The following is a 14,996-nucleotide window of genomic DNA, read 5'->3' on the forward strand; positions in this document are numbered from 1 at the left end:
TTTCCTACACCAGAAATAGCGGCCATCTTAGAGAAATTTCAAATGGCTAATGGGATATTTCAAATGAATGACCTCAGAGGAATAAACAAATCAATTTTGGTGCTTGTATCCACATTTGAAAAGAGTATTACAGTAATCTGCTGCACTAATGTTCTCAGAGTCCCTTAAATGCTGTGTGGGAAACCCCTGTCTGGGGTGTCATCTGCCTTTAACTCTAAGTGGCTTCTGTCTAACCACTCCACCTTAAAGGTCTGACTGATGAAGAGCAGCTGACAGGGTCGTCCTTCCATTACACTGCTGAAGCTCTGATAGAGCGAATGTTCGCGGGCTCATCTGCTGCCCTTTGTGCCGGTGACTCAATTTGAATTTGAATTCAAAGGAAGAGACCTGGTGGTTCTAAACTTCTGCCACTCTGTTCCTGGAAACAGAACAGTTTTAGAAGTGGTTTCATAAGTTTGCTCAAAAACCACATTTTCATTGCAGAGGTCTACAGAGAGTTCCCTGGGCTTTCTGGCTTGGTTTTTTGTCCTGTCATCCATCCATCCATTTTCTTCCGCTTATCCGGGGTCAGGTCTCGGTGGCAGCAGGCTAAGCAGGAAGTTCCAGACGTCCCTCTCTCCTACAACGCTTTCCAGCTCCTCCTGGGGGATCCTGAGGCGTTCCCAGGCCAGATAGGATATGTGATCCCTCCAGTGAGTTCTGGGTCTACTCTTGCCCGAAACCTCCCAGTTTCTATGGATGTGCCCAGAAAAACCTCCAAAGGAAGGTGCCCAGGAGAAATCCTAATCAGATGCTCCAACCGGCTCCTTTGGACTTGGAAGGATTCACTACATTCACTACAGATTTCATGACCAGAGGTGAGGGTTGGAACAAAGATCGACTGGTTAATCGAGAGCTTCCGGCTCAGCTTCATCTTCACCACAAAGGTAGTCGAGCTGTGACAAAGTTGTAGACAGATCTCACTGACAACTGCAGCAAACAGTTTGAGTGTCACAGTACAGGGTCTGAATACGTTTGTAAATCAGAGATTTCAGTTTTTATATTTTAATGAATTTGCAAAAATTACTAATAAGGTTTTCACTTTGTCATCATGGGTTATTGAGAGTAGACTGAAGGGACTCCCTTGAGAGGATCTCGACATGCCGCATTCACAAGGCTAAAACTGTGTTTTGTGATGTCAACATGACATTGACCTTTGACCACCAAAATCTAATCAGTTCATCCTTGAGTCCTAATGTTTGTGCCAAATTTGAAGAAGTTCCATCAAGGCGTTGCTGAGATATCGTGTCCGTGAGAATGGGATGGACGTACGTACGGACAACCTGAAAACAGCTCCGACTGTCAGCAGCGTGGAGACATTCAGGAATTTATCCACACAAAACTAAATCTACAACACATGTAAGAAAAGTCTGAAAACACTCTGAATGCACTGTAAGATAAAAGTTCATTTTTAACTAGTGAACACAGTCGAAAAAACACAGTGACCTTGAAATGATGAAATACTCCCAATTACACGTTCTTTAACTTCTGCTCATTACTGCTTTGCATTTGTTTTTCTCATATCTAGTCACATACTGATGACCTCTCACCCGCCAGGAGCACCTGCCCTGAGAGTCAAAGGTCAACTGAGAAAGTGAAGCGAGATCATGACTTTATCAATCTTTATTACAAAAAAGCTCTTGGTTGTAATAACATCAGTCTCCTCAGTTACAGTAGCAGTTGTTCCAGTTGCAGCAGGAAATGTCAGTGACATCAGCTCCACGTCACCTTCTGCTTTCACTTCTCTCCTGTGACGCTGAACTGCACTGCTGCTTTTTTTGCACTAATATTTTTCTAATTCAGTAAAAGGTTGCACAGCTGTGCTAAGACACGGAAACCACACACGAGATCGCAGAGGTTTCCATGAAGGAAGACGCCACATTTTTGGGACAGTAAGGCAGGTTGGCAGATACACACACACACACACACACACGCAGAAAACACAGACAGGAAGCAAGCATACACACACAGACAGACACACACACCTTCAACAAAGCCAAGAACAGTAATAATGCAAGATGGTGTGATGGTGTTTTCAATAAAAGAGAAATGCTTGGGGAATCTTTTTCCCCACTGTGACATCAGGAAACTGCTGACTCACTCTCACACTCTCTCTCACACACACACACACACACAGACACAAATGTCCTGAAGGGCTTTGGGAAATTATAATGCAGAGATGCCTTAAGTGCAGCAACAAAGACGACACACACCAACCCAGCACAGTTAACAGACGAACTACTGACAGCATCAACCTACAGTGTTTCACATCATGTCACTTCATCTCAGTTCTAACATTTCAAAAGGATTAAAAAACAAAAATCTATCTACACCTATTAAAGTTTTACAGTGGAATCACAGGGTTTTACCAGTTTACAGGAATTCATCTGGATCTGTTTTGGTATCAACATTTTCAAGGTCAAGTTTTTTTTAAATGTATCCCAGGTCTTCTAACATGTGACCAGTTTAGAAAATCTAACATCATATACAAATGTTACAGGTAAAATAATTTAGTTCGTTGCATATTGACATGTGCTTTTTGCTCAAAAAGGTGAGCAGAAAGGTTAATGATGGATTCCAGTCAAAAAATCTTTCACAACTCCAGTGTTACATCTTCATCATCATCATCATCATCATCATCATCTTCTTCCAGGAATGTTTGTTGTCAGTTATTTCCAATGTAGGAAGCACAGATTTGCATTTACTACAAGCAGCACAGACTACATGTCAGTGGATAAGTGTCCTCATCTCTTTTTCATTAACATCATCATTTATCGTTAAAACAATACACCACATATTTGTAAACTCCCCCAAATGTCTTCTACCAGTGATGACAAAATCATTCATGTGTCTCCAGTGGACTCGTGACTCAGTGTATATGTCTCCCCTGTATGGGTGAGCTTCATACAAGAAGCGATAAACTTTAGGAAAAACAACTTCATACTAAGATCTTTTAGTGAGGAATCTCTAATGTGAGCAAGTGTTGACAAAAAAATTGCATAAGGTATAAGCAGGTTTTTTAAACAAGGGTAAACCCGCTAATAAAAGCCGATTGAAACCTTTCCAATGTCAGACGAGTTTGTCTCTCTGTTCAGACTTTTCTTTTGACAGACACACACAACTGCAAGGAGTCATCACTTGCACTTACAGAGCGCACGCACACACACACACACACACACACACACACACACACACACACACACACACACACACACACACACACAGGGGAGGAAGAGTGAGCTGCTAGCCGCCGTAAAACAGATCTTTTACATCTCATCCTCAGGTTGTTGCTTCTGTCAGTGTCGGCGCCTCTGTGGGAGACACTTCGCTTAGTGATTGTGTGTTTTTAAAACTTATTTCAGGGCTGCAGCTTCACTCTGTCATCACTGTGTGCAGCATCACTGTGTGGTGTAACAGCACCTGGACAGGTGACAGGTGTGTCTACAGCGTTTGTGCTGCTGAGGTGTTGCAGCAGGAAAAGGGGAGAAAATTATAATAAAAATAAAAGTTCACCCGGGTGTTGTATTTGGTGCTGATCGGAACCGGAGCAAATAAATACCTGCGTCTACTGCAGAGTCATGTGACCCGGGTGTGAATACCGATTGTTCCCTTTTCCATTGCCTACAAAAGCCTGATGTTGATGGATCTTAGTGGGTTTTTTGACCAGTGGATAATGTGCTGTAGACACATTAAAGACATGACTTATGACAAATTTCAGTTAAATGTGAGTGTAGAGGACTGAGCACCTTTTATCATAGACTGACATGGTAAATCTACATGAAGCTGTCACACCGTTATGCTATGGTGCTATGCAAAAGTTAATGTGCACCAAAGTCAGAGACTCACCAGAGACACTTGGATGATGTTGTTTTCATTACATAATTACAGCGAGGACAATCTGCCCAACTCTCAAATTCTGCTGCCGAGTTAATTCACTGCATGAACAACTCTAACGACTCGGATCACAGTGGCTCTGGATTCAAGCCGAGTCTCTCCCCATCGCTGTTGTGCAGTGTCTACAACTGTCTGGCTAACGTAGCGTGCAGCAGTACACCCCAACCAAAACACAGTGGTTTACCCAGCGGTGTGTGTATGTGTGTATGTGTGTGTGTGGATGTGAATTAAGTCCAGTTCAATGGTTTAGCGAAGCCACATCCAACCCCCTCAAGGACAATGCCTGTGTCTGTATATATCATTATATATATGTGTGTGTGACTGTGTTTTTGAAACTAGTGTTGGCTCGGGTAGAGCAACATTTCCAGTAAAGTGTCAGAGTGTTGCATGCTGGGATAGAATCTAAAGATGGAGGAAGAAAGACTGTAATTTAACTGGGAGGGGCCCTCCATCTCTGTCTTGTTTATCTATTCATCCTCACTCCATCACTCCATTCGCCTCTATATCTGTCCCTTCATCCTGTCCACCGCTCTCCACATCCCAGCATCCCTCTATTTATTCTAACTCACCCTTTTCTCCTTCACATGCTTTGTCACTCTCTGCTTGAATCCCTCTATTTCCTCCTTTCCTCTCATCTTTTCCAGTGTGTTTGTTCTAGATAGTGGAGGAGAGGAAAAAAGGAAGGGAAATCTGATACATTCAGTCGCTCTGGTCGTCACTTCACTTCCAATCGTTCTTGGTGAGGGCTACTTCCTGGCATCCAGATAAACATGTGCAGGGCCAGACGGTGTCAGTCAGCAGTCACGGAGTTTCAAAGCCCGTTCTTAGTGTTCTGCTCCACAACCACGCTTTAAGTGTTATGGATTCTCAGACTTCAAGACATCGCAGCTTCCATCTCCGTTTCTGTAGGTTTTTAAAATCCAAAATCGTAAAAAATTTTACATCTGAATTATCATCTGGTCAAAAACATCCACAATCCATCTTTCAGTCAACAGTCAGTAATAGCAACTCCATTTTCAAAAATTTGGTGGCTTTGAAATGAAAATCCCATCATATGGGCTGAGGCTATTTGCTGAATCACACTAAACATGGTGGTAATAAAAGACATGGTAGTGTTGTGGTGTTCAAGTTTCAATCCTTAAAAAAATCTATCAATCTACATTGCACCCGCCTCTGAGCGATTCAGCTCGGGTTGATGACGGTGAGTGGAAAACGGTGAGTCGAAAATTGACTGCATAGATCCGATACTTGGTGTGTGATGTGACGTTTGAGTTCAGCTCCTTCGCTTCAGAAAACTTCCTGAATGACTGTTTTCAGCAGCTGTATTGGCAGGTGGTGTGTTGAATCAGGTTTGGTTGTTCATCTACAAGTTCATTTCAGAAAATAGAAATTAAAGTTTATGCAGAGATGTTTTAAATGTGCTCGGCCTGTAGACAGTTCCAGTGGTTGATGCTGAATTAGAACAAAGCTTCAGTTTTACATTCTAACATTCATCCACAAGACAAAACGCTCAGCCCAAACACTGATGACTTGTGTCTGAGGCTTTGGACCATGAAGCTCCAGCAGACTGGTTCCTGTCTTTAGACACAGCCGTACTCATACCACACAGTCTGGGGGTCGTTGTTGGGGTCAGGGGAAGCCGGCGTGCTTTTCGGGTGTTCAACAGAGCCGCACCTCGCTCTCTCACTTTCTTTCTTTAAGAGGGAGGAGTCACCTGACTGTCCCTCCCGTAACACATCCCCATGCTCTGAGCCTTCGTTGGCTCGTGGGGTGGGCACAGCCCTGACCGGAGATACCATGGCGACCTCTCCACGGTGATGGTAGGAAGAGGAGGAGCACGGGCCGTTCTGAGAGACAGGAGTCCTCCCTCTTTCCCGCTCTGCGTATCTCTCCGTCTGCAGATTGAGAGAGGATGAGTGGTGGATGGGTGGGTTTATGAAGCTGGCATCTCCGAGCTGATTAGTTGGACCAGCCAGACGAGCAGAGAGCGGTCGTTCTCTAGCATTAGCCCCTCCTCCTTGCCGCCGAACCACCACATCTGATTGGCCAGAAGAACCCTCTTTTCCACGAAAACTGTCTGGTCCACTAGAGCGCAGTAGATCAGCTGAGGCCAGGCTGAAGGCCCGGCTCAGGGATTGGCTGGTTCTCTGGGCGAGGGGCTGGCCCGAGGATGGGGATTGGCCAATGGGCTGGCGAGGTGAAGGCTTCACACTCTGGCCTGGCCTCTGGTTGGATGGTTGTACAGTGGGTGTGACATAACTGGTGGGAGTCACCTGATCTCGACTAGTGGGACCAGAGGGGGCGGGGCTTCTGGTGAAATAGTCAGTCATCAAGTCCTCCCTGCTTCCTGTAGACACCTAGACAGAGAGAACCAAAAAATGGAAAGAATGAATTAGGACAGGAAATAAGAAAAATTAAGCTTTTTTAGGGTGTAGCAAACATCGATTACCTGAATGCTATTCTTTTGCTAAACACAGCTAACCACAGCTACATAATAACGCATCAAATACTTAAAGTGTATTTTATATGTGTTATTTCTATGGACTTGGTAATTAGGTGTATCACAGAATGCACAGTTAACTAATTGTGGCTAAGTTTGGGCAATGTTCTACTCTTACAATATACAAAGCCTCTTAATTAACTTGTTAAGCTTTAATTGCCTTGCTGGGATTTGAAAGGCAGGTCAAAAACTGTTCTTAGGAATTATCATCTTATGACTTTTCCACAGTAAATAAATTATCTGTCTCGACCTCTGGCTTGACCCCTTCTAAATAACTGATTCTGGAAATGGAGGATTGGAGAATCAAAATGAAAAGTGCTCTTAGCTTGAAATTTCCACATTCAGTAGTCATTGAGAAACGGCAGTTAGGGGAAATGTGGAAGTCGAAACAAGATCTTGTAGACTTTTGGGCAAAACTACACATCTGCGGGGCGTCGAGTAGCTCAGTTGGTTGAGCATCCACCCCATATGCAGAGGCTAAGGTCCTCGCTGCGGTTCGAGTCGCGCATCGGACGGCCCTTTGCTGCATGTCATTCCCCCTCTCTCTGCCTCCCCATTTCATGTCTCTCTACTGTCCTGTCAATAAAGGGCATAAAAGGCCCAAAAAATAAAAAATAAAAATAAAAATAAAAAAAAACTGCAGGACAGAAAGGACCTGGAAGGTGTAGCTGACACAGGAGGTGGTGCATCCTCTCACCGAGCAGCATTATTTTCACAAACAGGGTCTATGTAGCGTCATCAGAAGTAAAACTTACCTGTGACACAAAACACAACATCTGGAGTCTAAAAAGCAACATCTGGATAAACCAGAGTCATTTTGGAAACGTGCTGTCGACAGATGAGTCAAAACTTGCCTAAGAAAATAAGACTGGGTCATAACCTAGTGACCTAGGTGACTGTTTTCTATGGAAAGTAGGTAAGGTTTGTATGAAAAGTTTTGTTGCTGGGTGATTTTTTGAAAAAAGGTCTCTACATCTAGCAACAAATGCGCCACATTGGCAGCTCTGCAGGCTGTAAATGCCCCTTAATACAAACTGTTTGTGCCAATTCATTTTGAGCAACGGCCAATGGGGAAACTCCAGCATTCAGACGGCCGACCAATGGTGTACCTTGATCATTCAACTCTATCACTCACTCCATCTGTTCTTGATTTAGGAATTTTTTGACTGACTGACTGACACACTCTTAGATGACTAGAAAAAGCATTTGTAAGCTATGAGATCTGCCAAAGGGAGGGTTGCTAAGTACTGACTATACGTCACTTAGCTGAGGACAGTTATGTAGAAAAGTGGTTTTGACTCTGTGTGACCTTTCATCTCAAGTGACCGTGTATCTAATTCCATTTCACTTCATATCTACATGTAGCATATTTTACTTATTAATTCTGTCTATCTGTTCTGCACTTTGTGAGCAAGCGTGATTTAAATGATTATTTCTGATGGAATGACATCATGTGTGTCTAGTCTACAGTATTAATCACATTCATTAATTCTTTTGATTTAACAATGTGATCGTTATCTGAATCATCCTGTGTTTCATATTTTTATCATGGGAATGTGTTTTTGAAGGCCTCCTCTTTTGTGCAGGATCATCAATAACAATTATTAGGGGTGTTGTAATTCTTTTAGTAAGACTGGGTATCTGATGATTTCACACTCTGGCTCTCTGAGTACATATTTAGGTGACAGGGTGGACTGAAATAGCTGATTTGTAGGCAGGAGAAAAATCCCACAACAGATTAGAGGTGATAAGAAGCACTTCACACAAAATTGGATATGACTTGTAAGTGAGTGTCTGTTGCTCATCTGGAAATAGTCAGTAATTTCCCTTTCTGGCCACCTATGATAAGCAGATTAACCTGCGTTCATTAATAATGACGAAAGGCCAGCATAAATCAAATGTGCAACTCTATAATAAGACAAGTTTTGCTATTTAACAGAACATGTGTCACAGTTCCTTTCTTCATGTGATGTGCAATATGTTTCAGAATCAATACCAAAACATTTTAGAATTGGATTGGTTTCAAATAAAAGCATTAGACGACTGTTTATGGAGTTAATACACACCTCCCGTTTCTCCATTAGAAAACCTCACTTTCTTTTTTATTATCTACATTGAAAAAAAGTCAAATAACATGTCCATGGCTGGTCTCTGCAGCCATGCTATTGGTTTTGTTGACACTACTCTGAACTTGCAGTACAAAAAGTCAATCAAGGAAAACATCATTTTCCGTTCTTCTCTCATGACTGTGGTGAGTCATCTTTCTCCTTGATGAATCTTCTGCTTCATCTCAGAGCCAAACAAAAGCTTAAATCCATGGTAATATTTCTAAAGTTGCTTCCCCCAATCCGCAAAATGATCACTCAAAAAAGTCACTTTTACTCAGGGACAGATTCAGAGCATTAAGTGAAATGATCAACAGAAGCTGGCAAACAAGACAAATCCACTGCCAGGCGACTTACTGCCTCTGTTGTAACATGAACCTCAATCCATTACAAATGTTGAATGGTTCTTTTAAATGGTGTTGTTTACTGGGTGCTCCAGAATCAGCCCTTCAGCTTCAATGATTACAACTTGTAGTTTTTCTTTGTAGTTGTTTACAAGTGTTGATGAGGCTGATCTAAAGTGTGCATGTCTTTAAGGCCAAGTCAGAGCGACTCTATAACCTTGAATTGAATTTTTCTGGTTTGTTAAAGCTGTTTCTGGCGGTAGACCTGTCTGAAATTAGCTCCAGCTGGGCTTAAAACCAGCCTCAAATGCCATCAAGTAATGCTTCATGATTAAAAACCCAGTCTGCTGTTTTCTTGTAAGGAGACTAACATGTTATTTTAAATACTACAACTGACTTTCTCAGAAAATGCAATATATTATTTTCTCTGACTGCACCCTCTGTAGAAAATCAAAGACCAAGGGTTACACACATATGTTTCTTACCATAGGAGGTGACTGTATGTTGCTCTCTTGTAGAAACTGTTCCAGTGTCACCATCTCGCTTCCAGGTGAAGATGGGCGAGTCTTAGTCCTGACTCCGCCTCCACGCTGTGGTTGGGCCCTCTGGGGCGTGTGGTCATACGGGAGGGTGGAGCTACGTGACAGAGTCTGCTGTGAACGGCTGAGACCCGTGACATCATCACTCGAGAGGCTGGCTGAGTGAGCATGACAATCTATTGTGTCTAAAACAGATGAAAAATATTAGTGTTATTACCAACTGAATCTGGGAACCAGCTGATTACTGTATGTGAGACCTGAATGAACTGTATATAAACTGAGTCACTTGGGAGTAACGTTTGTCAGTAATAAACGATAACATTATTCATTGAAGGATGTTATCTTTATTTTTCTAATACTACATCAGATCCCTCTCATGTTTTACTGGAAGAACAGAAGAACAGAAGATTTAGAGTCCCACAGGTCAGACTGAACAGACCGCAGAACTCTTTTGTTCCTCGGTCTGTCAACCTGTTGAATGTGAGTTAGAGTTCAGGTTCTAAGTAGGCGTCAGTGTTCCAAACCAAGCACAGAATGTAAAAGTGAGTGATTAAATTGACGTTACTGCAGTTACTTATTTGTAAAGTCTGGTGTAATATATGTTTTTAGTATTTGTTTTGTTTTGTGGTTAAATGTTATGTGTGTGCTGCACTCAGGTTCTGTAAGCGGCGCAACAGCACAACAGACTTACTTGCTGTCAAATTTGCCTTTTGCCTCATGGTGTTAGAACTCGGATGTTATATACTGTTGCCTGCTGCTACATTTTGTTCACCACTACCTATTTTGTATTTGATGGTCTCTTTATGCCAACGTCTTTTCCTGGTTCTCTCTGCTACGGGAGGGAGGGAGAGACGGAGGGGATGCTTGTGTACAATTCTTTGTGTTATGTTGGAAAAATTGTTCTAAAAAAGTCATGTGTGAAACGGTGTATGCCTTGACAAATTTTAGAAAACACTTTGACAATAAACTGAAATCAAATCTGCAAATTTATGAAGTATCAATGCAAATATCCTTTTAAATAAATATTGCTTTAAGCAGATTTACCTCTGCAGTTGACAGGTGAATTGGAGCTGGAGGTGTTGTGACTGAAGTCTGCTGATCCTGGACGACCTCCCTTGTTTCCATGGTGACCAAACATGGAGTCAGAGGTATTGTGGCAAGAGTCTTCATCAAATAACAGGCCTGAAATATTTTACAAACAGTCTTAATGCTTTCCAAACACACTTACTCTCTTGCTGACATCTGAATAAGGTCCTATGTATCAATAGCTCAGCCTACCTCTGGGCCTGCGGCCGGGGCCTTGTCCCATTCTGGAGCTAGAGTTGTTAATTAGGCCCAATGAGGATGACTGATGGCTTGGAGTGGAGCTCAAAGCTTTATGGTTCTGACCTGGGATTAAAAAACAGAGGAAAAACAACTAATTAATATAGAACTCGTTCATTCGAAGTTGAAGAAAATCAAAGTTAAGACCAACTGCCTGAACTCATCCCTCTTACGAAGCAGATGTTTCTTAATTTTCTCCTCTTTTCATTTCACTGTCTCCCTTTTATTTTGAGAAGCCAGAAGCGTAAAAGGGAACAACAGCAACTGACAAATATGCAGACATTAATTCAATTTACATATAACTGTACTCAGTGTCATAATACTCTGTTAATTAGCCCTTTGGAGTGTAATTTTCCATAAATATTATTATCATCAATCATTAACGTATTAATTACCTTGCCCATGTCCATCTTCTCCATTGACACTCTCACTGCTGCCTCCTGGAGTGCTGCTGCGATAAACTCCCCGGCCCCTGTCAGTCAAACCTGCAGACCAATAAGACTGTGATGAAGGACTGATGTGGGGCTTTAACCATAGTGTAAGTATGAGATATAAAACCACAGGAAACACAGTGCAGTGAGCGCGTAGGTATGAATAGTAATCTGTTATTATTCAGTGCACATCTCTGATTCTTATATCAATATTAGTGTTAATAGATTTTAGACTAGATTCCACCCAAGCATGCTCAAATACTTTACTTTTCTTATCACCATCATGGAAGAGGGATCACTGTGAAGGACAGAGCTGCCTCTACAATTCATCATCTAAACTGCAAGCCAATGTAGGTGTGAACATGGATGCATTGAACAGTAACGCAGCATCACTGATGCAAGATACTGAGCTTTTAAATTCAAGTGATGGTTTCCATGTATTTCTAGAAGTCATGAAAAAATATCTGAACCAACCACTGAAACCCTGTAAATCTACTAAAATATTCAAATCAAAAGCTGCATTCTTCAGTTTCACATTGATGGCAGCAACAGGTACAGTTAGTGAGATTCATAATAGAAAATGTTCTGTGTGGTTTGGGTAGAAGTAGTTTTGATAATCAACAGCCACCATTCAGTAAAATTTCGCTATATATACTGTACATGTAAGACTCTCTTAAAAGACGGTCTAGTGTTTTGTTACACTTCACATGATTTGAAGTGAGACTATATAACTGTTGCTGAACAGCAGTTGTAAAAGGTAGCACTAAAAATTGCCATTACATTGTCATTAGCCACCACAAGCTTAGAAATGCTAATATCAGCATTAAAAAACTGATGTTTAAAAACCCACATAAGCTCATGGTGCTGGAAAAGAGAGAGGGAGGGTAGGAGATGAGTTATGGCAGCAGGCAGACAGTCATGTTGGACACAGAGGCTGTGGGTGACAAGTGTGCAGCAGTTGGTTGCTGTGGGGACCTGACATTGGTGAGTTAATAAGGAAAAGCTCTGGAGTAAAGCTTTGTGCAGCGGACAGCTCCACACTGCATTCACGTATTGAAGTATTCAGACCCCTGCTCTTTTTTAACATTTTGTTTTGTTGCAGCCTCGCTAAAATTATTTAAATCAATTGCCCCCCTCATTAATCTACATTCAATCCTCCATAATGACAAAAACAGAATTATAGAGATTTTTGCAAATTTATTAAAAAGGAAAAACTGAAATTTCACACTGACATAATTCAGACACTTTACTCAGAACTCAGTTGAAGAACCTTCGGCAGTGATCGCAGCCTCCGGCCCTCTCGGTGCGACGTGACAAGTTTGCACATCTGGATTTGGGGATTTTCAGCTGTTCTTCTCTGCAGATCCTCTAAAGCTCTGTGAGGCTGGATGAGGACACATGTTCAGGTCTGTCCAGAGATGTTAGATTTGGGTTCAGGTCAGGAGTCTGGGACATTCACAGAGTTGTCTCTAAGCCACTCCTGCGTTGTGCTTCAGGAAGGTGAACCTTCAGCCCAGTCTGAGGTCCTGAACTCTGGACCAGGTTTTCATTAAGGACATCTCTGTACTTTGTTCCATTCAGTTTTCCCTCAGCCCTGACCAGTCTCCCTGTTCCTGTTGTACAGGTGATGAACAGTGTCCCGCTTCCTCCAGACATGAAGCTTAAAACTGAGGCCAACCAGTTCAGAGAGTCCTGTAGGTGTTTTCATGCGTCTTTCACTGAGGAGAGGCTTTCAACTGGTCACTCTGTAAAAAGGCTCAGATCGGTGCTGCAGTGATGGTTGTCTCTCATCTCTACACAGGATCTCTGAGTCTCAGCCCGAGTGATCATCAGGTTCCCAGTCACCTCTCTTATCATGGACCTTCTCCCCCGACTGTTCAGTTTGGCTGAGAAGCCAGCTCTACAAGAGTCCTGGTTGTTCCAGACTTCTTCATGTCAGAATGATGGAGACCACTGTTCTTCTCAGGAACCTTCACTGCAGCAGAAATTTCTGAGCCTGGACACAGTCCTGTCTCTGCGCTCTGCAGCAGTTCCTTCCTTCTCATGGTTTCTGCTCTGATCTGCATTGTCAGCTGTGAGATCTTATATAGACAGGTGTGTGTCTTTCCACATAATGCCCAAACAATTGAATCAAGTATCATAGCAAAGAGTTTTTCTATTTTTCTATATTTCAGTTTTTCTAAAATTCTGTTTTTGATTTGTCATTATGGGATACTGATTGTAGAAAATGAATTTTCATCATCAAGCATGAGGCTGTAAAAAGTGAAGGGGTCTGAACACGTTGTGAATGCAATGCATCTTTAAGCAGAGACAAACTCACAAACACAGATTTCATTCATACAAATCAAAAACAAAGAACTGCAGACATATGAAGGCAAGCCTGGCTGGAAACAGGAGTCTGTGCACAAACTCACACACACACATAAACCATGTCTACACACACTACTTACTAGTAAAACTGGTTGGCTCGCAACAGCAACATGCACCTGTTTGTGTTCTGTATGTTTATTAGTCCTGAGGAGTGTGCAATGTTTGCATATATTAGTGTTCATGAAGAGAGTGCACAGATGATATGTGTGAAATCCTTAACAACAGTGGGTGCTGGGGGCGACAGTGACGATGATGATGATGATGTGTTGATTAGAAATGATGAGGAGGAGGGAGGAAGATGTTAGAAAACTCCATTGGCTGACATTGAATGGCTAGTGATGACGTCAGCTGTGATGTCAGAGGAAGACCAAAATCGCAGTCGTCTGTTGAGAGAGAAGGAGAGGCGAGAGGAGGAGGAGGAGGAAGAAGAAGGGGGGGGGGAGGGGAGGAGCTTGTCTTGACTTTTACTGCGGAGAAAAGAGAAGCGTTTTGAGGCAGGAGGAGCTGAGTGGGAGAGAAATGGACAGAGATGTGGAGAAATGTAGAGAGAATGATAAATAATGACAGTGAGTAAAATAGTTGGTTAAGAAGTTATAAAGTAAATGATGTCAGGATGTAAAATAACAGAGGCCATGCAAGAGAACCCACTAGAACAAAACATGAACATGGAATTCTGTTGTTAAGTAAAATCATGCATCAGACCCAGGACTGAGATCAACTCACTCTGATTTGAGCAAAGTGTGACGACTGGCAGAAAGCTCAGTGCACAGGAAACAACACATAAACACAACAGAGACACACACTCAGATGTCAGTTTATTAGGAACACCTGGCTCAAACTAATGCAGTCTAAATGACAGTGCTGTAATAAAGCCTCCTTCATGAGGGCTCTTTCCGAGAGGTGTTGATTCAACTGTGTGAGCATTATACATCATTATCATATCGTATTACATTATACAGAGAGGCGTTTCTGTTATTTAGCCTACCATCATTGATATTACTGGGGTGGGCAAAATAATAGAAACACCCTTCTGATTGATTAACACAATGCAACTTGAGCAGCACCACAAACTGCAGACTATAAAGTTGAATCAACACTTCTCTAAAGCAGTTTCAACCAGAACTGAGCGTTATAACATCCATGGAGGAGGATTCATTGCAGGAATGTTGTTTAGTTTTGTGCCTAATAAACTGCCAGCTGAGTGTATGTAGCTGTACAATAGAGCAATTGGAAAGTTTTATTGTTTCAACTTTTTTCCTTAAGTTAGTTGAGTATGACAACTTCCACATGCCTGTGGACAAATGCTTGTAAAAGCCACTTGTTGTTGAACTGAGAGTGATTTGAGCTGAGCCGTGAGCAGAAGAGTAGAGCAGTTAAACAGAAAACCCATGGAAATAAAAACAGGACCATGCATTAGAACCCAGTTCTACTATTAGGATAGAATGATGAAA

The 14,996-nt window shown here is 42.1% G+C and overlaps 1 protein-coding gene across 2 annotated transcripts in view; it reads right to left on the reverse strand.

Annotated features, from left to right (window-relative positions):
• Positions 1-1,647: 1,647 nt before the first annotated feature.
• ccdc88c (coiled-coil and HOOK domain protein 88C) overlaps positions 1,648-14,996 on the reverse strand; it is a 50,116-nt gene continuing 36,767 nt past the window's right edge. The window contains exons 27-31 of one of the 2 annotated variants that reach the window (XM_023394769.2): positions 11,140-11,229; positions 10,700-10,810; positions 10,466-10,603; positions 9,368-9,606; positions 1,648-6,290 (exon numbers count right to left, since the gene is read on the reverse strand). In XM_023394769.2, the coding sequence (XP_023250537.1) occupies positions 5,514-6,290; positions 9,368-9,606; positions 10,466-10,603; positions 10,700-10,810; positions 11,140-11,229 (1,355 nt within the window). In that variant the 3' untranslated portion in view covers positions 1,648-5,513. Of the gene's footprint in view, positions 6,291-9,367; positions 9,607-10,465; positions 10,604-10,699; positions 10,811-11,139; positions 11,230-13,625; positions 14,050-14,996 lie in introns of those variants that run through there. The other variant, XR_015436341.1, reaches the window with a different exon arrangement.

The sequence above is a fragment of the Seriola lalandi genome, unplaced genomic scaffold (genome assembly GCF_002814215.2).
Source record: "Seriola lalandi dorsalis isolate HSWRI2012SDOR001 ecotype SW California unplaced genomic scaffold, Sedor1 jcf7180002054953, whole genome shotgun sequence".
Classification (NCBI taxonomy): domain Eukaryota; kingdom Metazoa; phylum Chordata; class Actinopteri; order Carangiformes; family Carangidae; genus Seriola; species Seriola lalandi.